Source organism: Parasteatoda tepidariorum, chromosome 7, assembly GCF_982258835.1.
Source record: "Parasteatoda tepidariorum strain Cologne lab strain chromosome 7, Ptep-v5.0, whole genome shotgun sequence".
NCBI classification, from domain to species: Eukaryota; Metazoa; Arthropoda; class Arachnida; order Araneae; family Theridiidae; genus Parasteatoda; species Parasteatoda tepidariorum.
In genome coordinates this window covers 84,529,647-84,556,599 of record NC_141761.1, presented here as the reverse complement: position 1 = coordinate 84,556,599, position 26,953 = coordinate 84,529,647, and the positions used below count along the sequence as shown (strand labels likewise).

At 30.2% G+C, this 26,953-nt stretch overlaps 1 protein-coding gene across 2 annotated transcripts in view; it reads left to right on the top strand.

Annotated features, from left to right (window-relative positions):
- The first annotated feature begins 1,273 nt into the window (after positions 1-1,273).
- spab (space blanket) overlaps positions 1,274-26,953 on the top strand; it is a 49,288-nt gene continuing 23,608 nt past the window's right edge. The window contains exon 1 of one of the 2 annotated variants that reach the window (XM_043047197.3): positions 1,274-1,501. In XM_043047197.3, the coding sequence (XP_042903131.1) occupies positions 1,391-1,501 (111 nt within the window). In that variant the 5' untranslated portion in view covers positions 1,274-1,390. Of the gene's footprint in view, positions 1,502-1,697; positions 1,805-26,953 lie in introns of those variants that run through there. The other variant, XM_043047198.3, reaches the window with a different exon arrangement.

The following is a 26,953-nucleotide window of genomic DNA, read 5'->3' as shown; positions in this document are numbered from 1 at the left end:
CACAACAATAAAATTTAACCATAATTCATACCACGCAAAAAATGGTTTTTAAAAATATTTATTATTTTTTACTTAAAAGTGTTGCTCAAATTTCAACTCATCTCGTTTTAACCGGTAACCAAACAGATTTTGGCATTTACAGTTCTGCTAAGTTTTGTTAGATTTGCCGTTCATTTTAATTGCCGTTGAAAATGTATTGGATACTAAGATATCCGCAATTTTTAAAATTTATTTATCAATGTTATCAATAACGGAAAATTTTTGCCTGACTATCTAGAATTGCTTGACTTTTAACTCGTACTCTGTGTTTGATGACAATAAGAGTTTTAAATGCTTTTTGATAACTGCAAACAGAATTGATCGCCATTAATTACGAATTAAAAAATCATTCAAAATTTTAGCTACATTACAAGTAGTTAGATTATTTAAGTTTCAACTGGAGTTTTCAATCTGATGATAGTACAAGTTACAGTTGTTTCCTAAATGTTGCAAGCAAAATGTATCGCCAATTGAAATTTCGACTGTTTTCTGACATTAACAAACTTGCGCGGCCCAGGTGCCCAATTTTTTATAAATAAAATAAAACATTAACAAATTCAAAGCTAAACAAAAAGGAAATAACGAACTAAAATTTTAACACTAAGGTATATTATTTAACACAAGATAAATAATGGTATTTGTCAGATTTTTTCTCTCCACCCGAAACGAAAAGGAATTAGGGTCATTACTTTCATTCTAAACCATTACACTTTCCCTCCACGTCTTTCGTAAGTGATGCACCTATGTATTTCGTTTTAGGCCTCACAAGAACAAAATTAATCTATTGAAAAATATAGTTTTTAAAATTTTTAATTCCTTTTATTATATTTTTTATTTATATAGTTAGAAACTTTGATATATTAAAATATTGTTTTAATCCAATAAATTAATTCATGACAAAATCCTAGATTGTTTAAATTTTTTCATTACAGATTTTAAAAATACATTATTACGAACACACAAGTAAAATGAATCAATGAATAATAATTTGTAAAGCGTTAAAAGCTTTACAAATTATTATTCATTGATTCATTTTACTTGTGTGTTCGTAATCTTTTTTTAAATGTTATTATTATTTTTAGAATTAACTAAAGAATATTTAAAATATTTCGTGAATATGTCACATAGAATTTCATCTCGGAATATTTTATATTACTTATTCTCTAAGCCTATAGCATTTTGATGCGATGTATATTATTCAACGGCACAGAATTTGCGCTAGGGGGCGTGTTCTTTAGAATATGGGAGCGCTTATTTAACTCTTCCGCGGATCGAAAGTTTCGCATTTCTGGGATATAGCTCTCACTTTCTAGAAAGCGGAGAATATTCCTTTAACAAACTAAAAAATAAAATGATTTCTTACCTGAAAACGATTTTAATTACCGCTTTCTTTCTCTCATGTAATAGCGAGGAATCATCGAATTCTAAATCCGGACTATGGAAAACCGCTGAACAAATGCAGGTAATTTAATCAGCCTTTTTATGACATTTCTAAGTTTTAAACGTTTGATTTAAATATAAATTAACAATTTCTTAAAAAAGAACTTTTTATAAAGTGTAAACATCAAACTTATTACAGTAAAAATTAACACTTAGACATCATTTTAGAGTTCAAAACAATTGTTGAAGAATATTTTTTTAGGAACTAAAAAGAATTATTTCTTACTTGAAAACGATTTTAATTGCCACTTTCTTCCTCGCGTCCAATAGCAAAGAATCATCTAATTCTAAATCCGGACTATGGAAAACCGCTGAACAAATGCAGGTAATTTAATCAGCATTTTTATTGCATTTCTTAGTTTTAAACGTTTGATTTAAGTATAAATAAAAAATTTCTCAAAAAAGAACTTTTTATAAAGTGTAAGCATCAAAATTATTACAGTAAAAACTAAAACTGAGACATCATTTTAGAGTTCAAAACAATTGTTGAAGAATATTTTTTTAGGAACTAAAAAAAAATGATTTCTTACCTGAAAGCGATTTTAATTGCCACTTTCTTCCTCGCTTGTAATAGCAAAGAATCATCGAATTCTAAATCTGGTTCATGGAAAAACAGCTAAACAAATGCAGGTAATTTAATTAGCATTTTAGTCGCATTTCTTAATTTTGAACGCGTGATTTGTAACCAAAAATTTCTGAAGATAGAACTTTTACAAAGTGTAAACATCGAAAAACAATACAATGAAAATTAAAATTGAGACATTGCTTTAGAGTTTAAAACAATCATTCAAAATGGTTTTAATATGAAATTGATATTTTTTAAAATTATTTATTATTTATTTGAATTTTTTAAATTGAAATTTGCGTCATGAACTGTATCGTTTAAAAAAATATTATGGTCTTTTACTTATATTTACAACAAAAAAAATATAGTTAAACTCTTACATTAAATGCATTTTGCTTTATGTTTGTCAAAATTTTATCTCACTCTCAAAATTTGCGCAGCATTCCTTGTTTTATAAATTTTAGTTTGCGTGTAATTGAAACATTTATATATTCTGAGCACTTAATACAATACGAGAAAAAAAAAGAAATATTTTTTAAGTTACGAAAAAATATATGTATGAAATTGTCACTTAATTTGTCAAAAATAATGTACTATCATTAAGAAGCGTCTTGGCCCGAATTTTTTCACAATTTTTTTAAAATTTATGCCATTAAAATAGAAAATGTTATTGATGGCCTTTTCATATTTACTATTTGTTATAAATCTGTTTTGTGTAGAGCATTTATTGAAAAATTGAGAGTTTTAAAATATTGCATGCTTAGAGCTTTTTCTTTTACCTTTTTATCAATTTTTTTTAAACAAAAATGACATTTTTTTTTAACGAAATGATCTGAAAAAAGTGGCAATAATATAGTTATAGATAATTAAATGAATGCTTGCAACCTGAACCTTCTTTTAAATCACTTAATTTGTTAACCATTGTGGTAATGAAAAAAAGTGAATTGAAAAAATGAATAGAAGTTAATAAATAATGAAAAAAATATTTTTCTTTAAAAAGATGAAAATAATTTGTAACAAAACATCGAAAAAAATTACTGACACGTTATTTTATGAAACTTCTACAAGTAGTCTTCGAAGTATTCTTGGAAGCTACTTTAAATAAAAAAAAAACTAAATAAATTAAAATTGATAAATAAATAAAAATTGAAATTAATGAAAAAGTAAAAATTTTAAAAAATATGTTTTTCTGTAAATAATGGAAATATTTTAAAACAAAGCAGAGAAAATATTTAATGTCACGTTATTTTATGAAATATTTCGTAATATTGCTTTCATACTTTAATTTTTACTTCTCCAGTATGCTGCTAAAGGCTTATAAATTTAAAAATGCTGTACTTTGTACTGATATATACAATGTATACAATATCTCTTGCACAACCATAACAATGCTTTATGAATTCCCCAAAGCAAAATTAATGCCTCTTAAGCTTTTTTTTTAATTAGAAATTGTCTTGATACTTTAAAAATGATACATCTTTTACTAATAGTTGGGCCAAAGTTGGGTCTACCTACACTATGTTATTTTGCGTTAATTTTCTTTTAGAAAATGATTTTTAAGACCTTGTATTTACTTAAATAATCGTAATATCACAACATTATTCGATTCGACAGCAAATTTTAAATTGTAAGCCTACGTAATTTTTGACACTTAATATAATTATATATAAGTTTCGGAATAAGTAAATTATTGTTTCTTTTCTTCTCAATAATAAAACCTTAAATTATAAAAGTTTTTGTCATTTGTGTTTTTCTTCAACATTTCATATTTTTTATTAATATTGAAACTCAAAATTTACAATAGAAATGAAAAAAGTTTATCTTTCTAATCAAAATTTACAATTTTCTAGATTTTTTTTATCTATATTATCGAAGAAAGTTTCCACTTCCTTAATCAGCTGCTTTCAATAGGTGTTCCACTGAAAATGTTTTTTTCTCCAACATTTCTAATTAATATTAAAAATTAAAAACTCAAAAAAAATTGAAAGAAAAACAAATTTTGAAATTTTATCTTTAGCAATCGAGTACGAAGAAAAGTAAAAATAAAAAAATGTACTTTGATTTTCCCGCTATTCATAGATTTTTTAATAACTGTGCAGCATTGGGCTGTTAGACAAAATCTTAGCAGGTTGAATAAAGCTAAGCAGCGTAGTTGATCTTATGAAACAATTTCCCTCGCATACTTTTTGTCATGTTAAACTTTTGTTTATTTCGCTTACGTAGATTGCGGGAAAGATAATGTCTTCGGGAAAGATAATGTTGTTAAACGGAGAAAATTTTAACCATAAAACTCAGTCTTACCGGACCCGAACCCGTGATATATGCCCTTTCGAAAACAATTTCCTACAAGCTAAGATTGAAATTCGCATAAATAAGAAAGACAGGATGCGTATTTTACTGTCAGGTATATGGAGAGACAAGTACATTTACAAACTTTTATTAGTGACGTTCTTTTACGCTCTCTGCTTTAATAACTCCACATTTTTTCATAAGATTTGATTATAAAAATTTTGCAGCATAATGTAATTGCAGTTGGATGTAAGATTGCTTTGATTTTGTTTTAAAAGTTTTAGTTAATTAAATGATAAGCTAAAATTTTGTTGGTTAATTTGCATTAATCTATTGTAATATTTAAATTGTCGTGCATGCGACTTTTAGTATATAACATAAAAATCATTTACGCATGTTGTTGTTTGACTTAGAGACTGAGTTCCGGAAAAATTATAAATGGATCCTTGCTTCTGACAGGGTAGAGAACTACTAGTTTATTTACAGGACAGGGTGTGCGAAATCCAACTGTCGAGCAGCTCGCACAAAAAGCTGCATAATTTAGGCAACCTGATCTTCTTTAGTGGTTTAAAGGGAAAGTTGTGTAGAATATACTTGCTTGAAAAAATACATACATATCTGCTTCAGGAAAGAAAATAATAAAAGTGCCATGATGTGGAGGAAGAAGTTACATTTAAGATTAATATTCGCTTAGGTTATCGATTTTTCAATGGAAATCGTGTGTGCAAGTTAATATGCTATATTAGCCTGTAAGTCTTACAATCTATATTCGGAGTTTCGTAATGACCACCCATAATTATATATTTTCAGAATACTTTTTTCTAAAATGAAGTTAAATTGGTATGATATTTAAGGAAGCAAATTAAGGAAAGAGAGGCTGAAATTATCAAAGCGTGTTTGATTGCCACAGGAAATAGAGGGCTTACGATTATGAGTGTTAGATACTCCATCTAGTTTTATCAAACTGTTTTTGATGTTTTTTTTGTCCCTTTTTCGTCAATAGTGATACATCCGATTATGCAAACCATTATACCCTTAACCCATTATGCAAAATATTTCTTTGACTTCTCTTTTTACTAGGATTCTAAAAATATAAATTAAGGATGGTAATTACGGAACATCCTATGCACTACAAATGCTGTTTGTTAAAATTCTGATCGAAGCTTGCTTTGTCAGATGTTGTAAATGTAATATACTTTAAGCCACATTGCTGTTATTAACTTTTAAGTTGTGACAAACAGTATTTACACTTTGCAGAACTAATTTCTAATTTCAAAAATGAAAAAAAAAAAATTCCTTTCTTTAAAGTCGTGAAAGAAGTATTCTCCAATTAGGGTCATATTTTATATGAGTTGATGCTCATATGGATCATTTAAAAATTAATGTATACCTCTTAATGAAGGATATATGAATTAATTTGCACGCAGGGTATATATAAGTATATATTGAATAATAGTTGATTTATTCAAATAATCACTTCCCAGGAATGAGTAAAAATTTTGATTAATCTATTAATCAAGTGACTAATAATAATTAACCCACCTTTCGGGTAATAACTTGCCACTTTTGGAGAAATATTGGTCATATTATTTTTATTGTACCTAACTGTACAAATATTATTTTGATAAATTCTGTTTATTTAGTGCTTTAATAGTTTCATGCTTATCTAATTGATAAATCAAATGATAACTATTTAGTTAACTTTGATAGTTTTTTTCTTTTTATAAAACTAAGTAATTTGATTTTAAGATAAAAGTAATTTTAGTCTCGATTGTGTGAATTAGAATCGAAGAGGTTGTTCGTTTCGGACGTTTTTATATTTCTAGGGGAAAAATTCGTAACAAAATATCCATGTTTTCAATCAGTATCTGATTTACGAAAATTATGATGTACTACGCAAAATTAATGGCTACAAAACATTAATAATGAATAAATATATAATTCTGTTCTGAAATTCTTCTAATATGACTTTCGCAACAATCAATTAAACTCTGACGTCTTGACTTACTTGACTTAATTCTCTTTACGCCAAGTAGCTAATGAGGCCATAAGTTTGGCTTTCTATCCCTGCTGGTCAAGAATTGCTTCCCTTGCACTCTGCCAACTGGACCAACCCAGGATGTTTCCCTACTATCATTTGTCTGTTGATTAGTTTCGACTGGCCTCTTTTCCGTTTTCCATTTGGCGCCAAGGTCAAATTTTTTCTAGTTGAATCTTTTGGGGACATTCTAAACCTGTGTCTGATCCAAGACTATATTTGCTTTTCATTTCTATTGTGATGGGTTTAATTTTTGATTTATAACTGAGTTTGTGAATTTATTTGAGTTGTATATCTTTAAACTTCGCCTGAGGCATTTAGTTTGAAAAGTGTCTAGTTTTTATTTATTTATTTATTTTGTTGTTGTTGCTTTTAGAGCCTCTATGACTCGCTGCCATATAGGAGTACAGATTTAACTGTAGCATTAAAATTAAGAACTTACGTTAAGTATTTAAGTTAGATGATTTTCAAATTCTTTGTAATTTTCTGAAAATATAATGCAAATTTTTTTAATTTTGCTGTGATGCTCATTGATTGTCTGACGTAAATGCTTGTAAATTGGCGAATGTCTTAAATTGAAAAGTATCCTAAGCATCAGTTCCCAAAAGGTGTTCCTCGAAATCTTATAAATTAAGGAAGTTCCGGAAGTTGATATTTTTTTAACCAATGATGTTGTTGTTGACGCCTGTTTAGGCAGAGGGGGTGCGATTGTTCTTGTTTTCTAGTGGCGCCATCTATGGCCAAGAATTCGACTTCTGCAAACCATACGTCGCACCCGTTTATAGGGCAAACCCATTCATACAACCATTCATTCATCCACAGATCGTAATTTTGACCTGAATCAGAGAACGATCGATCTCCAATCCAGTACCCCCAGAGGTATTGATTTGTAACGGGAACATGGAGGACTTTCGCGACTCGACAGATATAGCGTGCGTCAGTCACTTTACTACAGTTCGGCCGACGGGTTTCGAACCCACGAACTCTCGGACATAGGTCCAGTGCCCTACCGACCAGGCTATCCCGGCAATTAACCAATGATAATTCTATCTATACCCAACCAATAATCCATAGCTTATTTAATATATCGGTTGTTTATATGAACTTATTAATGCAAAAAATGGCAATAAAAAAGACAGTAAAGTTTAAAAAAGAATTTCAATAACAATATATTGAATAAATTATGAAAAGAATATCCATTTATAAAAAATTCATCGAGCTTTTCAATTCAGAACAAAATAACTAAATTCAAGAATAAAGAATTTTATTTCTCTGATAATTATTCGCAACGCTTATAATCGTTTTTCTTTTTTCGTTTTTTTTTAAAAAAAAACCATAATTCATCTTTTTTCTTTCTCATTTATTTGCAACATATTCAGCATTATATTTACTTACACCAAGAACAAATTCATAATATTAAATATTTCATTCTTCACATGAAATATTTTCAAAATAATTAGTATTTTTTTCTTGTTTAGTATATTCACAGCTGCATATAGTATATAGCACATATTTTAAAAATGCTTATTATGGGCAGTGATTACCTGATAAGCATTTCAAACATAATAATTTATTAATAGGCTTAATTTTAAATCATTAAGAGTAAATACGGTAACTGAAACCACAGTGCATGCATTTATTTTACAAGTTGTAAGAAACAGTACACATACAATGTAAAACTAATTTCTAATTGTAAATATGAAAAGAAAAATTTCTTTTTTCAATAATTCTTTAGAAAATACGTCTCAAGTTAGGGTTATGAGAGTTATCATTCGTTTATAAAAAAGAATGTATACTTCTAAATACATGATGGAATAACTAATTTACGCACTAGATTGGAGTTATAATTCTTTTAAAATTCAACGACATGAATTTTTTTTATTGTGATTTTATTATATTTGAAAATCCTATTCTAAAGATACTTCGTAAATATGATTAAATCGTTATATTAATTTACTTAATTATCTGTTACTCAGGTAATGTTAATTTATTTTACAATATTAGCATTGCAATTATTCTAAAGATAATATTGAATTAGGGATAAACAATTTTCACTTTTGAATATGTTCATTAAATATAATTATCAATATCTGCTTGTTCAATTTTCTCCTCTAGTAATTGTATGTTTACGATAATTGGAATGAATTGTGCTGAGATAGGCTCTTACTAAACACTAGATTAATTAATCTCAATACTGAGAATTTTATTGCTTGTTAAACTAATTCACAACATCTGTTTATTTTTGGAATATTACGAGGAAACAATACAGACGAGAAATTTTAAATTTTCGTCTAACTCTTTCCTTATTATTAATTTATTATGTTTAACTTCGGAAGTTTTTTATATTAAAAGTTTTATATGAAGTATCTTTACGGATATGAGAACTTTTCATATTAATTTACAAAGAATATAATAAGAATTAATAAGAAATAATAGGAATTGATGAGAATTATAAAAATAATTAATAAGAATTATAAAAAGAATTAATAAAAATTATAAAAAGAATTAATAAGAAATATATATACTAATTAAAGAAGTTTTTTGAAATTGTTATTTAAACTCTTTATTCTTGGTAGTAAATATGAGTAATTCTTAAAGTAAAATTTTATAATTTCCGAAATGATTGTCTTTAATAAATTGAAATTTCTAAATTATTTTCGGAAAATATGCAGTGTTATAATTCATATTTAGGAAAACTATTTTTAGCTTCGTTGAATTACATTTTATTTTTCTTATACCTTATCATTATATTTTCAGAAACATCACCGGTTTCATCTTAAAAGGACGCTATACCAAGGGAAAAGCTCTTCGTAACGAATTTTATATGTTCGAATTTTATATGTTAATCTTCGTAACGAATTTTATACAATTGTAACAATTTATTAATAGTAGTAAATGTAATACAAACACAGCTAAGTACTGTATCTTAAATCACAGTGCTAGAATATCTGTTCGAAGTTGCAACAAAAAGAAAAAAATATAAAACTAATTTCTAATTTTAAATATGAGAAGAAAAATCAATTTTACCAGAAGTCTTAAAAGAAGTATTACGTTTCTAGTTAGGGTTATGAGAGTTAATATTCATTTTAAACGAAATGTATATTCCAAAGTAGATGATCGATGTATTTAGATTTATATAAATAAATAAATTTAGATCTCCTGCGTAAGTAATTTTTAAAAAAAAATTAGAAAAAGTGAGTTGAGGTAACCCTAGATCAAACCATGGAATTTCAAATGCTAATTTTTCTCAAATTATCAAAAGTCAATCAGATTATGACAGAATTATAGGGGAGAGTGGGGTCAATTGTAACAGGGTACGATTGTAACAGAGCAAAAATTTCGAATCTCGGGTTCTAGATTTGGTTCCTAGGTGGCGCACAAGGTGTATTTAATAAATCTACATGTACACCCCTGCTGGCAGCCATTTTTATGTACTTTTGAAAGAGTTACATCACAAAAGATATTTTCACGCTACGTAAGTACTTTTTTTGGTATTAGAATATTATATTGTAACAAAGTAATTTTGTTTAAAGAAATGAAAATTATTAACCGAATATGTAAGTGGACACCTTAATTAACATTTAAAAAAAAAAATTAGTTTTGTTAATTAACTAGCATTGTTTTTAACAAATGAAGCTGAAATGGCGTCTTGGGGACGATTGTAACAATAAGTAAAGGGACGATTGTAACAGCTGAAAATAATTAATCTTATGTTTACAAACCATTACTTAACTCTTTAAGAACCACCAATAATTTCCTGTATCATTTATAATATGTTGCATGTGCATTATTTTATTTGTCACCTTTCACAGCATGCATTAAATTTTTTAACCCCTTAAACTTAAAAGTTTAACCCTTTAGGTCTCTGCTCATTATTATTTTTACTCCTAATATATCACTACTATTTTGATCAATGAAAAAATATATCACAACTATGATAATATGTATAATTAACTATGTTTTAGTTGAATTTATGAACTGTTACAATTGACTCCGTAAGTGGGGACAATTGTAACAAGTGCACGACTGTCAAAAATTAGAAACTAATATAATAACTAATATAATAACATTTAAAATAAGGTTTTTTTTTCTAGTAGAGAACAGTCTACTTTACTCGCCTGTCAATTAATACTAATAATATATTGGATTTTTTGTTAGTTAAAAATAGTTCAGTAAAAAATGTTACAATTGGCCCCACTCTCCCCTACTATGGGAAAGTTATCCTGTAATAGTTTGTTTGCATATTTTGTTATTTCAAAAATATTTTTTTCGATATTTGAAAGTTTAGACATTAGGTTTACATGAATTCACTTTTTTCTTAAGTTTAAACTTTTAAATACCTGGGGATTTGAATCAGAATTTACCATGAAAAGTTTCTCCCATGATATGGTATAGCCTCCACTGAGAGATTTATTCGAATAGCAATGGAAAATGCATATTTGTGGTGACTAAAAATATATATTTATTAGGAAGTAGAAACTTATACGGTAAAATGCATTTTACCGTAAAATCCATTTTACTATTAATATTATACAGTAATTATTACAGTAATATTTATTTAAACAATGTGATTCAGTGATTTTACGGTAATAATTGCTGTGAAAATTACAGTATATCAGATTTTTCGTTCTGTAACATGTTCCGGTAAAATTGGATTTTATGATAAAAAGTACCGGCACCTTGAGTTCTGGTGCTTGATGGTAATTTGATCTGAAATTTTTTTACAGTGTACAGACAGTCATGTTTTTACACAATAAGGTTAAATTTGTATTAATTTGCATGGTAAATTTATAAAATTTAAATCTTATTAAATTTACATGATAAATAATAATTAAAATATATTTTAAAAATCTGTCTAAAAATACTCATTTATATATATGATAGTCACTTACAACAGTCCTTACTCATTTATAAAATGTGAACAATGATTAAAAAAACTCTTTGCAAATAGGTATAAGATCCTGGAGATACCTAGGTAGGTACCTAGTAGATTTTAGTTCTCCAAGTAGGTAACAGGTTCTAGTGCGGTACCCCGAGACCGATCAAGACAAATTCAGGCCCAAGGCCCACAAAATTTTCGGGACCCTTAACAAAATATTTTGAAATTAAATTTCTGAAGAGTAGTCCTAACTATAAAAATAATCTATTGAACTGCATGATTCAAGAGAAGCATTCTATAAAATTTTGAAAGTAGACAATTGAAGATTATTTTTCTAAGATAAAGTTTAAACATGTAATTATTAAAGCAAAATATAAAACAACGAAACAATGTTAAATGAAAATAAAAATAGTTTGGTGACCACAAACAATTGAAATCAGTGATTTTTGCTATTAGCTTAATTATTTTAAAGATTGCAGCCTTCCATCTACGGCTTTACATATTTGTTAAGTTCTTGTTGACACTAATCATTTATAAAAGACTTTGGGAATATGCATTCTCGTTGCATTTGTTTAAGCCCTTGGAATAAAAATTGCACCAATTAAAATTCAGCTCTACTTTCGAAATTGATTAGTGCAATGTTTACACGAGTTTGGTTTATCACAATATAGAGAAAATTTGAAATAAAAATGTCTTTTTTGAGATAAACTGTTTGTTTCAGTATTTTTTTAATGTAATATTGTGGACTTTTTACTAATTTTGGAGGCCCCCCAGAAAGTGTGGGCCCTAGGCCTATGCATATTGGGCCGAGGCGATAATCAGACCCTGGCGGTACCAAGTAGGTACCGCACTAGAGCTGCACAATGGGCTATCGGAGAAGGTCTAGAAAACATTCTTGAGGAGGATCCAAAAACATGCCGTCACAATTTTGATCGTCCTTCAGTGGACTGATCGTTAAGACACAGTTTCAAGCAGATCACCGAAGTCAAGCATGACTGGCTGCCGGGTGGGTGATCACTCTGTTCAAGGTGCAAAGGGATCAAGGTACCGAAGTGCAGGTGCTACCATCTCTGCAGAGAATCACAATTGGGATGGCATGTTTTCTGATCACCCTAGGGATGTTTCCCAAATAGCCCATTGTGAAGCTCTATGACGTAAATATATACGAGTACAACAATTATGATCCTCTGCTGAGAGGATGGCTCCTCCGCTTTGGTACTTCGACGACCCACGCACGATGTCGAGCACTTTACGGTAGAATAGTTCAGCGAGGACTGACACTGCATACCGCGCACCCTCGGTCCTTATGCCGCCTGATCAAAGTTATCACCTACCCGCATGCTGACCGCAGCCAGTGATGTTTGACTTCGGTGATCTGCTAGGAACTGTGTCGTCTTAACGATTAATCCTCTGCGGGATGATCATAATTGTGATGGCCTCTCTTCGGATCATCATCAAGGATGTTTTCTAAATCCTTGCCGATGGCCTATTGTGCAATTCTAGCACAACGTAAATGACGTACCTCCTCAAGAAGCTGAAGTTTCATATAATCCGACGAAGTGGCTGAGCGATCAGCGTGCCTAACTGCAAAGCCAATGGTTACGGGTTCGAATCTCACTCAAGACATGGATGTTTCTCTCAGCCTGTTGTACTAAGTTGTGTGATGTGTGAATATGAAACACCGTATTAACTGGCATTTGTGACAGAGTAGCGTGGGTAAAGTTCCTTGCCTCTGTGTCGTAGGTTCACGGATTCCCACCGGGTAACTGTAAATGAGCAACTGCGGGACTTCAGCTTATTGAATTGTATCATTTCATGCTCAAACTTATAACAATAAGATAATCATCGCGTCACTATACCTTTACAAATTTGACAACGCAATACGGAGTATATTTTGTTACAAATAAGAAAAATGAGCCGTGACGAGTCAGGGGATAGAGCATTCGCCTTCCAATGAGGTGAACCTGGTTTGAATGCCAGCGATGGCTGGTCGATACAAATCCGTATCCGGCTTGCACCAATCAATGTGCTTACGTGAAATATCCTCAGCCGTAGATGGATAACAGATTAGAGTCCCTTTGCTGACAGGCTAACCATGGGATGTTCCCGTGGTTCTTTTCTCCATGTCACGCAAATGCGAGTTAGTTCAATCAAAAAGTTCTCCATGAAGACAAATTTGCACCAATACTTAATTCAGGAGTTCCCTTGTCTTCTTGATTGGGTTCAAAATTACTAGGCTACGGAGTTGAACATTAGTAGTCGTCAACCCAAAAAAATTGGGTCAGCTGTACTACGACGGTTATAGGAAATAAAAATTAAAAAGATAATTAATTATAAAAAATAAGGAACGAAAAGAAAAGAAAAAAGAAGGGAAAATATATCAATCTTAAATTCTGCTTTCTAGATTATTGAACGCCTATTTATGAGTATTTAATATTTTTTTAGCTATATTTTCATCGTCACATAATAACATTTAATTAATTTTTAATTTTGTTTCGTTGAGAATGTTAAATTTTTTTTGTCAATTTTCCCTTCACGGCCCTCATTTCCATTTTATAATTTCAGAAATGTTATGTTAGTTAATTAAATTAATGTCTCCCAGGGGTCTAGCGTTCTTCATTAAAAACATTTCATTTTAATATCCAAAACTGTTCCTTTCTTTCTTTTCTTAGAACTTTCCCCCATAATTCGGAAGGTCAAAAACACTTATATCAATAATAATTAACAGTCACATTTATGTAATTTTTGAACAGGAAAAGAAAACGAGCTGCACTGTTAATATAAAACGATTAAACTCTACTATCACGATATTAATGATGATAATTATACTGAGTGCTTCAATGAATCATGGGCAAAATAAAAGACTTACACATATATGGATTCAAGACCAGCTTTCAAGACTTGCCAGACCTGAATGAGATGAAACAAAAGTAATTTGAAATAAAAGAAGTAAAGTTGCCAACGAAAACTGAAAAAATGAAGGTGAAAAACAAAACTAGATAAACCACAATAGCCGAGAGAGAAAAAAGATGAAAAACAGAACAAGAAAAATGGTAGTGCAGAGAGGGGCGAATTAGTGTAAAATGTATTTCCACGTGCTAAGAAGAGGTCGTCAGGAACTAATGTCGTTAACAAGGAAATCAGCAAATATATGAATAAAACAAGATTCCAGTATATCAAGATGAGCTGATGTGACTGGTGTTGAAATTATATTGGCATTGTTGAAATTGAATTTGTGCTCAAGATTCCAACAATGTGTAGCGATTGATGTCATCTCGAATTCTTGATAACGGGCATATATATCGTGTTCCTTAAGTCTAAATTAAAGTCTAAGCGTAGAAACAGTTATTACTGTAATGACTAATATCACTTAGAACACGTGAGAGCCAAATTTCCCACCAAAACTTGGAGATTAAAAAATAAGCAAAATTCGTGTACATTTTTAAGTATTTAATTGAATTAGTATTAAAGTATTTCTCTTAGTTGTATAATTCCGTTAAAACAATAGAAAATTTAGAAGGGAATTAGGATTGTCAAGAATTTAAACTTTTCCACTCCCATACGTTTTCTGTTTGTGTTTAGTTTATTTTATTTCTTGTTTAAAACAATTGCCTCAGAAGCGGCAAGCAATTTAATATAAAGAAATATTGTTTCTCTTCTGTGACCATTTCTACATCGGATTTTTTCACGAAACAATTCAATTTTTTCGGTGATTTAGAAACCCTTTCGCGCTTGCTAATCATAAATTCCACAACTCCGCCGTTCCTCAGAGGGAATCTGCTTTTCTTTGTTGGAAATGGCTTAGAGCTAATCTAAAATTCATGGACTAAGAAATCTAGGTTTAACTATTTTTAGTGCATTGCGCCTCCAAACATGCTTTTTTCCAGATTGCTTGGCTCTTCGTCCTGGAGTTTTTATTTGTATTCGGAAATTCAAAAGAAACATGCCTCTAAATGTTGCCACCGAACAGGATAAAGGCTAGGAAAAGTTATATAAAGTTTATAAATCTTTACTCGGTAAATTTAATTCTCCTCGCTTTACGTTATAAAATGTTTTGAGAAAAGAATAAAATATTTTAGAAAATAGTTTGCGTATTTAACAGGTTGCGTTAAACATGTTTAGCTCGGATTATAAATTGAATAATTATGGAAGACCATTTTTTAATTATGATTATTATTAGAGTAATGAATATTTAATAGAAGCCGAAAAATATGCATCCATTTCATCAAAAACCAGACGTAGACCAGAGACCACGCAGAATTATAAATCTTTGGCTTTAATATGTATTTTTCTTTTCAAATTTACATGCTTTGCGTTTTTATGTGCAAATGGGACTGCAATTGAATAAATTTGCTTTTTGAATTTGTTTAGAAAAACTATAAAAATGCGTTAAAATTTTCAAATGGCCGATTATGTAGAAGTTCCCCATCAAGATAACTGAAAAGTACTGGCATACTAACTCCATCATTTTTTAACCGGCTTACATCGAATTTGAAAAGGTATAAAAAGCATAGAATTGATGTAAACTCTAATGCAAAATAGAGTTTTAAAATAACAATAAACAATATGGCAGTATATTAAAAGAAAATACTTCAAAAGTTTAACAATTAATTAATAAAAATTGAAATATTCATACTTTCAACAAAACATCAATAACAATAGGCGAAAGCTTATTTCCGCCATACAAAGTGTATAAGAATTCCGGATCAAACTACGGTAGAAAGTGCAAATTACGGTAGCAATTTGAGTGTATCATCCAAAAAACTATTTACCCAAAAATCTATTTAAATCCATTTTTAACGTTAAATATTGCGCCTTAAATTTTACAGTAATATTTATTTAATTAAAGTGATTCAGTAATTTTACACTATGACTACGTCAAATTTTTTGTTCCATAATGGTAAAAAGTATCGACACCCTGAGTGACAGTACCTTCTACCATAACTTGGTCCGAAATTTTTCACAATGCACTCATTCGAGCTAAAAATGTGTTTGTTTTTTTTTACTTCTTGTTAAACCTGATTTTTGATTTGCAACCATGTAACTTGCTATTACATGCGCACATGCTGTCAAAAAAAGAAATGATTTTCTTTTTAATATATATATATATATATATTCTCTTTCAGAACTTTACTTGGGAGTTCTTTTTTAATAATATATATGCTTTTCAGCTAAATTTTATATTATAAAAGCTTAAGCAAGCATTAAATAATATAGTTGAAACTACGATAGTTTTTTTTAAATCATCTTCCATTTTACATTTTATCGGATTTAAAATATAATTCAATTTTTTTTTTTTTAAGCTAAAGGGTGCAAATTTAAACTTCGAAATTTCAATGACTTTCTTTATCATTTACATCATTTTTAGCTTCAAAGCAAATAGAAGATATCTTCAACAACTCTTTTTAAGGAAAAATATGTATACATACGAATCCCATTTTGAAAAATAAAATTTATATATCCGAACAAGATTATATACAGCATTTTCGTTTCCGTTGAGCTAAGATGGCATTTCATTTACTCACAAGAACCCATTTATGCGGTTTCATGCGAAAATTTATCTTACAAGAATTTTTTATCATTTGATTTCCAAGAGAATTTCCATTTCCTCCCATTACTTCTTTTCCCTTGGGAACATGAAAGGGGCGGGTAATTTGATTTGAGATTGCTGGAAGGTTCGATTTTGAGCGGCAGTTTCCTTTTCCGAATTCTTAGAAAAGTCCAAGAATTGGTAGGAAAATACTTAAACAAGGAGCAAAGGAACTAAATAGGACATTCCGAGAACTCTGGAACCATATGAAATGTTTACCTTTCCCCTGTGTGTTGAATTCTAATTTTTTCTTTTCTTCATTTGGTTCTTTTTTCTAAATCTAATCCGCAGTTGAAAAAGAACTTTTATTTGTACAGAGCAAAGGCATTGCTAGTCGTATTTTTTTAAAACTATTATAACGGTTTTAACTTAACATTTAACGTACAAGCATTCCTACTTAATGTTTTCAATTAATGTAAAGTGCGCAAAATAAAAAACGGATCACCCTTAATAACTTTTGTTCCAATAATCGGCTCTTCACGTTCTAGAACTTATTCTTAATGATTATAATAGGTAACCTCAACTATGCTAATTAATTAGTGCAGACGATATTTTAAATTACGTAAACAGACACGAAAACGTACTATCTCTAAATAAAACATACCTTTTTTTCGACGGATTCGGATTTATGATCCTCAAAACATAGCCGCAATCTGAGGAATATGGTCCCAATAGTTTTGTCAGCAGAGCGGTCGAAAGTTTGGGCTTTTTGCATATTTCGGCATATCTCGAAATTTTTTTAAGCGAATTTAAATTTTTTTGCAAGCAGTTATAAAATTCATTTATCCAAAAATAACTCAATGCAAAAAATAACTTTTAATAAATATTTATTATTTTTTATTAGTTTTATAAAATTAGTCAAAAACATTTTGAATTGTAAGGTACACAATTTTTATATCATTTTTAAGGAATATATTTTTACATGGCATAATACAAAATTTGAGTGAAATCAGTCTAACAGTTTCTGAGAAATCAAATTTTTAAATTATGGCTTTTTTTTAGAAAAAAAAGCTTATATTTTTGGCTATCCCCTACATTTTTGGGTCAGAAATCCGAATCCAATGAAAAAAATTACATAGAATTAGTATTGAAGTGTTTCCATTATTTTGATTAACTATTGTAAAATTTGCGCGAAAGTTTACGACAATAATTGTATTCGAGATCATATTAATCTAAAAAAGAGCAAATGGTACGCATGCCAGTCCTTGAATTAATTGGCATCAAGCCAAGGTAATTCAAAAACTATTTAGGTAGGTTTATATAGAGTTAGTGTAGAAGTGTTTCTACTATTTTGATTAATTCTGTAAATATTGCACGAAAAATTTCATAAAAAAATTGTATCCGAGATCTAACTAATCTGTGAACGAACAAATGGCACGCATCCAAGCATATGAATTGATTGGCATCCCAGCAAAGTAGTTCAACGATTATGGAATGCTTAATATAAGGAATGAACCCAACCCCTTAGTGCAGAGGAAAACTACGAAAACCTCCCAAGGTTAGAAAGATGGCAGGGAGATTCAAACCCATGATCCGTCTAATGCTGAGGATATTTTAAGTCAGCGCTGTGGACGGTGCTAGCCGGTAACAGAACTTGTATCGACCAGGCACCACTGGGATTTGAACCAGGGTCATCTCATCTCACAAGTATAGCTTCTCATTAATCTTCGTTTCTCACCCCCCCCCTTAAAATTCTATATTTTTTTTAAAAAAGAAATGATAATTTTGTTTATAAAATATATAATAATGATAATTTTGAGTTAGAACATTTTGTTAACATGCTAATCGTAACAAAATTAACAATTACTTGGATATGAAAAATAATCAAAATAATCAATTGGGGAAAAAAAATTAAACTTAGGAACATAGAATGCGTGACACAATAAGGAGTAAAAAATGAGAAATAATATAAGTTGTTAACACTCTATAATGATAACCTTATATTGCATAACATTTAAATTGCAAACGGATTTCAGCTCTTTTGAGGTATTTATGATTTTATAAAATTTCTATACACGCCGAAGAGCCATTACATTATGACCACCCTGCTAATAGCCTGTAGGACCACCTTTAGCCCTCAAAACTGCTAGCACCCGCCGTGGCATTGATTCCACAAGGTGCTGATAGGTAGTCTGAGGTATCTGGTACCAAGCGCCCAAAAACTGGTCCTGCAATTCCCTCACATTGCGAGGGGGTAGCGTGGCAGCACGAGTTTGGTTTTCCTAGTAGGATCACAAATGCTCTATTAGATTAAGGTCAGGTGAATTTGGGGGTGAAGTCACTTGAAAGTCACTGGAATGTTCCTCGAACCAATCCATGACGATTCGACCCTTATGACATGGTGCATTGTCCTGTTGGTAAACACCATCCCCCGCAGGAAAAACTGTTGCCATGAATGGGTGAACCTGGTCTGCAACTATGCTCAAGTAGCTTACAGACGTCAGGGATTGTTCTATGAGGATTATGGGTTCTAATGTGCTCCATGAAAACATTGTTTCTGGTCAAGAAACCATGAAGACCTGGGAGAGCCCATTGTTATAGATGGAGGGTGGCCATAATGTAATGGCTCTTCAGTGTAATTCTTATAATTAATATCTTGTAATATGGGATCGATTTCTCTTATTTTATTTTATTTATCAATTTACTTATCACTTATGGTATCAAATCAAATGTGAGTTAATAAAATGATCTCTAGAGAGAGAAAATTTTCAACAACAATAAGTAATCGTAGATTAAACCAAAAAAAGTGATTAAAAAATCACCAGAAAAGCACTTTGAACCGCAATAACTTTTGAACCAATTAGAATTTGGAAAAAAAAAATTTTTTTTGTTTTTTGATTTATAATTGTAAATTGCCCTTTCAGCACGTCAAAATTTTAATTCTGAAGTTCCATTCTAGATGCTTGTAGAGCTGCCCGCATGATGTTTTTTCTTACAAGTCAAGCGTTTAATAGTTTGGTATTAATAATCAAATGTTAATTTTTTTATAGCATTGTACTTCGAGTACATTTTCCTACGCACCTCCATAATTTCAAAATTCTAAATCTTATAATTTTTGCGTGGTAAAACAAAGTAAGTTGAACAGCAGCGGCCCTTTCGATTCTTTAAGATTCAAAAAAAAAAAATAATAATAATAAAAGTTTTGAATTTTACCGTAGGAAATATTTTTAAGAAAAATCATGCCGGAAAAAATGAATCACGCAATTTAAGATATATTTTCGCAACGAAAAACGGTTTAAAAATAAAATCTACAATTTAGGAATGCAAGGAATACTTCTTAGATTCATGAGATCTTCTCAATAATTTTTCATTCTTCAGTGATTTTTTTCTTATGAATGAGTATCATATATTGTTTGAAGGAAATTTTCATGTACCCATTTACGAATATCAAGAAAAAAACTCGTTTCAGGAATGCAATTTCTTTTAGCTGCAAGGAAAAAAAAGTTTTTTTTTTTTTTTTTCAAATCAAATGCATTAAATTTTTAGATTTTTTTTCAATACATAAAAGTACACTTATTTTTATAAGAAAAATGCTTCTATCTTAAATTAATTTAATTATTTCCATGGAGTTCAAGTATGCATGCATTCTTTCTCGAAAATATTAGTAATTAGTAAAAGACAAAAAATTAAAAAACATAAGTCTATTACTCAGAAAAAAGAATCTTAAAAAAATTAATGATCAGAAAAAGAAACTATTATAACGAAATCTTCAATTCGCGTGCAGCTGCCGAAAAAACTGAGTATACTGAATGAATAAAACAAATTAAACCATTTGATATTTTTAAACAGAAAAAATGTTTCCTTTTTCGAACTGAAGCATAATGAACGAAAATTTTTTTTTTCTGGGCCGATGTAAGATTACTTTTACCAGTGAGCTTTTTCCTTTTTTTAAAAGTCATAAAATTGAGGGATCTTTTGATTTATAAAAAAAAATCATTTTTTTCGCATTATTTCATGAAAGTTGAAATCAATCTTTTTATATTTTCATAATACTGTCATGAATTTGGAGCATTTATTTTGAAATAAATGAATTCAGTAAGAAGTGACAAAAGATTCCTCATTAAAATGCTACTTTTTGCTTGAAAAAAAAGACGAGGGGGAAACATGAAAAGATTTAAAGTAATGAGTATACTTTTTATAAATTATTAAACATTTCATTCATTATTTCGTTATTATTAATCAGTTAGAACTTGGATAAATATTGCGTAACAAAAACCATATAATTTAAAGAAACAGCATTTAATCTTAAGAAACCTGATGTAAAAAGTATAAAAACGCTTATTTCCCCTAAAAAATTATCTTAAAAAACTTCAATAAAGTATTGTAGTTAAAATACTTTTGCTTATTTGTTTGCTCAGCTAAAATTGCTTATAATTAAGTGCATTATATTACCAATAAAGAAATGAAGTAAAAATACTTAGACATTTTCCCCTCGAACTTAAAAAGGTATATAGATGCCTTTTACTGACGTTTTCTACAAACTAATTAATTAAAAGTGCTTAAAAATGTTTCTCCATGATCTTAGAAGAAGCTATGAGCCTCAACTGACGTTTCTAATAAATAAATCTATTAAAATGGATTAGACATTTTTTTATCGACATCATAATGGAAACTGTTTAGTCGAAAGTAAACATAGAACTAATTCGATTTATTAATTAACAGTAAGGTTTAATTTTTCCGTTTGACTTAGTATCTTTTTAATCTTAAAAACTTTTCAAGCACTTTTGGCTGAGTATTTCTAGAGTCCACGTAATAATATTTTCTCAATAGATTTTCATTAACAATCCTAAGTGGAAAGAAAAAAAATCGACTTTGTTTTAGTCTCATTCGATTTAGCATTAAAACCTACATAGAGGAAGCAATACTTCACTAGTCTTGATGACTTTGTAAAATACGTAATAAGGTGTTAGTACAAAAATGTACTCTTTATTCATAAAACCTTAAAAACTTCTTAAACATTTATCCTATCGACTTAAAATTGAATTCATTTGATTCAAAATATAAAGAATATTTTGGAAGCAATACCTCATTAGTCTATACAGGGTGTCCCGAAACGACAGCACAAACTCTGCACAGCTAGATTCTTCGTTGGGAGTACATAAAAACTGCACAAAGAAGCGTTCCTGTACGATCCATAGTTTACGAGAAAAATACGAAAAACAAAATATGACGTCACTGCCGATGCAAGAAAAAACACTTTATTGAACATATCAACAGCAGTATACTATGCACAATTTAAAGCAGATGTTCAAAGTGTACGCCGTGCATGTCGAGGCAGGCTTGAGCACGCCGTGGATATGTCCAATAAAGTGTTTTTTTTCCTGACATATTTAACGTGCATCAATCACCATTTACTACACGGAGAGTCTTCGACCGAAGAGGTTCAAACCCACGAACTCTCGGATATGGGCCCGGCGCCCTACCAACCAGGCTATCCCGGCATTTTTACAACTGAACTAGTAATGTGTTCGGTAATATAAATTCCTCTTACTTTCACAGACTCCCTTTTATAACATTAGTGTTTATCCTCTTTTTCGTAACAATGATTCACAGCACTCAGGGGAATCCTAGTAACATTAAAAAACAACAGCCATAAATGATAATTTGTTTTCATTTCATAAAGACATTGAAAAAAATCAAGTTATTTTCGAAATAAATAACCTTTTAGTTTGAAATTACGTTGCAGCGTCAATTTCTTAATGAGATACTACTGCTTTAAAAACATATATATCTTTCGTTTTAAGAGGGAAGAATTCTATTGAAAAATTTTGCAAACTAAGCATTACATTCAAATGTAATATTGTAATAATCTAAGTATACAAAACCATTTTGTATCAGCATATACTTTATAGCCAATGCTTATACAAATCCTTTGTAAATATTCTAAATTATTAGAATCTCTTAAACTTACTAGCAATCAATATGAAACGCTATATTTCTAACAATTAGAAATGCGAAAGCGAAATTCCGTTATTGCTTTATGATAATATTGCTTAAATGTTAAAGTATCTTAGACTCTTAAAGCTGCTTTGATCCCTGTAAACTGTTTTCCAATATTTATTTCGACATCCATGCCTTGAATATGCTTCTTAATGTATTGCTCTGCAATTGAATTAAAACGGGACCATCCTGAATAAGATTTTATCTAATTATCGGATCTTCACGTTCTAGGACTCAATCCAAATGGGTCGAGGGAATGATTTCAAATATCCTTATTAATTAGAGCAGCCGATATTTTAAGTTATGAAAACAGACGCTAGAACGGACTTTCGGAATAAACATGCCTTTTTTAGACGGATTCTGACCCCCAAAATATAGGGGGTAGCCACAATCAGGGATATATGGTCCCGATTTTTTGGTAAGGAAATCGGTCTCAAGTTTATCCCTTAAAGCCGTGGCGTAGTTTTGTAGTTTTATTGTATATTTGGAGGGGGTTACGCCCAAGTAATGTATAATTTCAGAAGGGGTTTTGTCCCCCAAATCCTATCCAAAACTACGCCACTGTTGAGCTAGAATTACAAAATTTGTTTATCGAAAGAAAATTTCATGCAAAAATTGACTTTCAGTAAATATTTATTATTTTTTACTATTTCATTTTAATGATAGTCCAAAAAAATTTATAATTGTAAGGTAAACAATTTTATTCATCATTTATAAAGATGTAATTTTACTTTGCAAAATACAAAATTTGAGTGAAAATCGTCGAATACTTTCTGAGAAATTGATTTTTTAAAATACGACTATTTAGAACGTGAAGATCAAAATTTATTCAGGGTAGTCCGTATTATTTTTCTTCGCTCACTGCGCATGCTCAATATTATCTTTGGAGAGAAAACCCTCTTGAAATTTTTTGAATATTCAGAAAAATAATATCACAATAAATTGGATTGACAACATTTTCTCCTCAATAAAACTATGAATTCTATATCATAATTTAATTAAAATGATGATACAATTAAGAATGCTATATTATCGTTGTAACTACTTCCCTAATTTTAAACTAATGTAAGTCGACTTAAATACCTTAATTGGGTATTTTTTTTAAATTTTTTTTTTTAGAATTAATAGTGTTATGCGTCTTTGCTTCAAATGTTCAGACGAATCCTTGTTTCAAACAAACTTTGTTCAAATGCGCCGTTGTTTCGAACAAAAATGTGATAAATTGTCTAATTTATCACAAAAATGGGATAAATTATATTACATTTTTGTTTTATTTTTCTGGGGTTGAAACCTATTCCTTACATTGTATCCCTTTGACGCATAATTTTTATTAAACATATTTTGCATGAATTTTTCCATTATTTTGTGTTAATTTAGGTCAAAATAAGTAAAAAATATTATGTTTAGCAATTTAATAATTTGTGGTTATAAATTTATATGAATATACTCTGACAGACTTTACGGTGTTAGAGTTTTTTTTTTTTCAAACTAATTTTCTAAAAAAAAAAAAAAATGTTAGAGATACATAATTAATTTATCAATTTAAATATTCTACTACTATGTTGTAAATAAATTGCACGTGCTTTCATAAGATAAAAGGCAGATTCAACTGAATACCAGTTCAAAGAAGGTTGAATTGAATTGACGATATCTTAAAATAAAGAGAAATCTTAAAATGTCTGCTTAAACAACAAGTTCTAATTATGGTCCTTTATCAGAACAGAATAGGCTTAAGAAGTTGTTCGTTTAACAGAAATCGGAAGTTTTAGGCACCTTAATAAGGCGCAATTCACGCGTATTCAGTTCTAGAATTCCACGCCAAACGATGGTAGTCGGCATGCGAGTATAATGGAAGAGATAAATCAAAGCGCATGGAATAAATTAACCTTTATCAAGACTTTGAGGTTGTCTGAAACGGCATAAAAGGGAGTGTTTGAAAAATTCGCATTTCTCAATCCTAATTATTCCATACTTTACCTCAATATTCCTCACTGCAAATAGTCCTTCTTTTAACATTTTGTAGAAACAAATTATTTTGTTATTTTATTTTTAATTGCAGATTTCGATGGGAAATACTAATGCAATTTTTCAAAAATACAAATAATTTACATTAGTGTGTCATGTATTTGTAATAAGTATGCAATATATTGCAATGTAATTCATTGCAATATCATATATTGTTATAAGAAAAAAAATTTCATTCATAAAAATAACCAGAATACTAAATAAATAATGAGTTTGATTTATAAAATGAGATTAAACATTTCAAAACTAATAATTGATTAAAAAAGAAGTTATAACTCGCAGAACCCTTTTAACATGTTTGTGATAATGTGTTACTAGTTTAAGATATCAATTCCACACCACCCGTTATTTTACTTGAAATGCTTACAGTCCTGGTTTGCTTCTTCCGGACACCGTCGCTCCCCATGACTACCAAGGTTTTTCTTGTTTTTTTTTTCTTACTTTATTTTTCCACTTTTATTTAGTTTTCTATTTATGCTGGAAACTTAGCGTATTACACCTAGTGGGTCTTGAGAATAAGCGCTGGAAACTGGTTGATTTTTCCCTCCTTTATGTACTTTTGATGCAAGTGAAGTTCCTTCATTGGCAATTATGTATTATAACTTATTTAATTCGATATTAGCCTCGCTTAAGAGTGTAAGTACACATTAAAATCAAACTTTGTGCAGAAGAATAAGCACACTGGTCTGTAGAAAAGTGATGTAGTCTTTCTCTGCAAAAGTGATTTCACTGACACGAAAGGTTTAATTGCGTTACGGATTGTCTTTTAACTGTATATGGTGTGAGTGAGATCATAAGTAGAGAAGCTGTTTACGTGTCAAGTGATTGTGATTGAGAATGTCGCCATTCCAGGTCAGCTCTGGTTATTGAACCACCGATTGGTGACAAAAAAAGTGGTTTAGGAAGCATAGTACCACTAGCTTGGGAATTAGAAGGTGTGAGTAGTAGCAGATCTTGCCATCAAACTGAGGTATAATTTGTAAATCTAGAAATTCCTTGAAGGATGTGTCACTCGTTAAATCGTTGTCCCGAACTAACGACATTATGCGTTGAATACATTGAGGACAAGTCACCGAACGTGCCTAACTATAGAAAAGAGCGCTTACGTCTTCTGGGCTAAAGTGATCATCTAGCCTCGAAAAGCTAAGTTGCTTTATAAAACTTTGTTGTTGTTGTTGTAGTTAATTTACGTCGCACTAGAGCTGCACAATGGGCTATTGGCGACGTTCTGGGAAACATCCCTGAGGATGATCTGAAGACGTGCAATCACAATTTTGATCCTCTGCAGAGGGGATGGCACCCCCGCTTCGGTAGCCCGACGACCTGCACGCGAAGTCGAGCACTTTACGGTAGAACAGTTTAACGAGGACCAATACCGCACACCCTCGGTCCCTAGGCAGACTGATCCAAGTTGTCACCCACCCGCACACTGACCGCAGCCGGTGATGCTTGACTTCGGTGATCTGCTGGGATCAGTCCACTGCGGGACCATAAAACATTGTCTAAAGCAGGGGTTTCCAACTTACATGAGGCCGGGGGCCACAATTAAAAACACAAATCAAATGGCGGGCCTCAACTTTATCAATATTTTATGTAGGACTCTTTTATGTTTGAAGGAACATCAAATATAGATTTTTACCAAGTTGAACGAAACAAAAGTATGGAATTACAAATTAGAATAAGAAGTAGATTCTTAAAAATTTTTAATTGCTGTTAATAATATTTTTTGAAATATTAAGTAAATAATAGAAATTCAGACTACAATAGCTTTAATGTGCAAATATGTATTAAACAAATGATGTGCAACAGATATCTAATTGTTAAGACATAAAACTTTAAAAAGGTTGGTATTAAAACTGACATAGTAGCACACAAAATATTCAATGAGAAAATTGAGGTTTGTCTGCCGCAACCACCAGAGAATAGATTTTTACATTTAAAATTTACAAATGTATGCGCAAATATTTTCGTCCAAAATGAGTGGTTTCAAAAAGTTAAATCGGGGAATTTCTTACAGAAAATTTCTGATACGCACATGCCTGAGAAATAAATTTCTTTGCACCGTTGGTATGTTAAATTTCACAGAAAAGAAGAAATTAGGTTTTTATTAACGAGAAAAGTATTTTAAACCCATATAGACTTTTTACG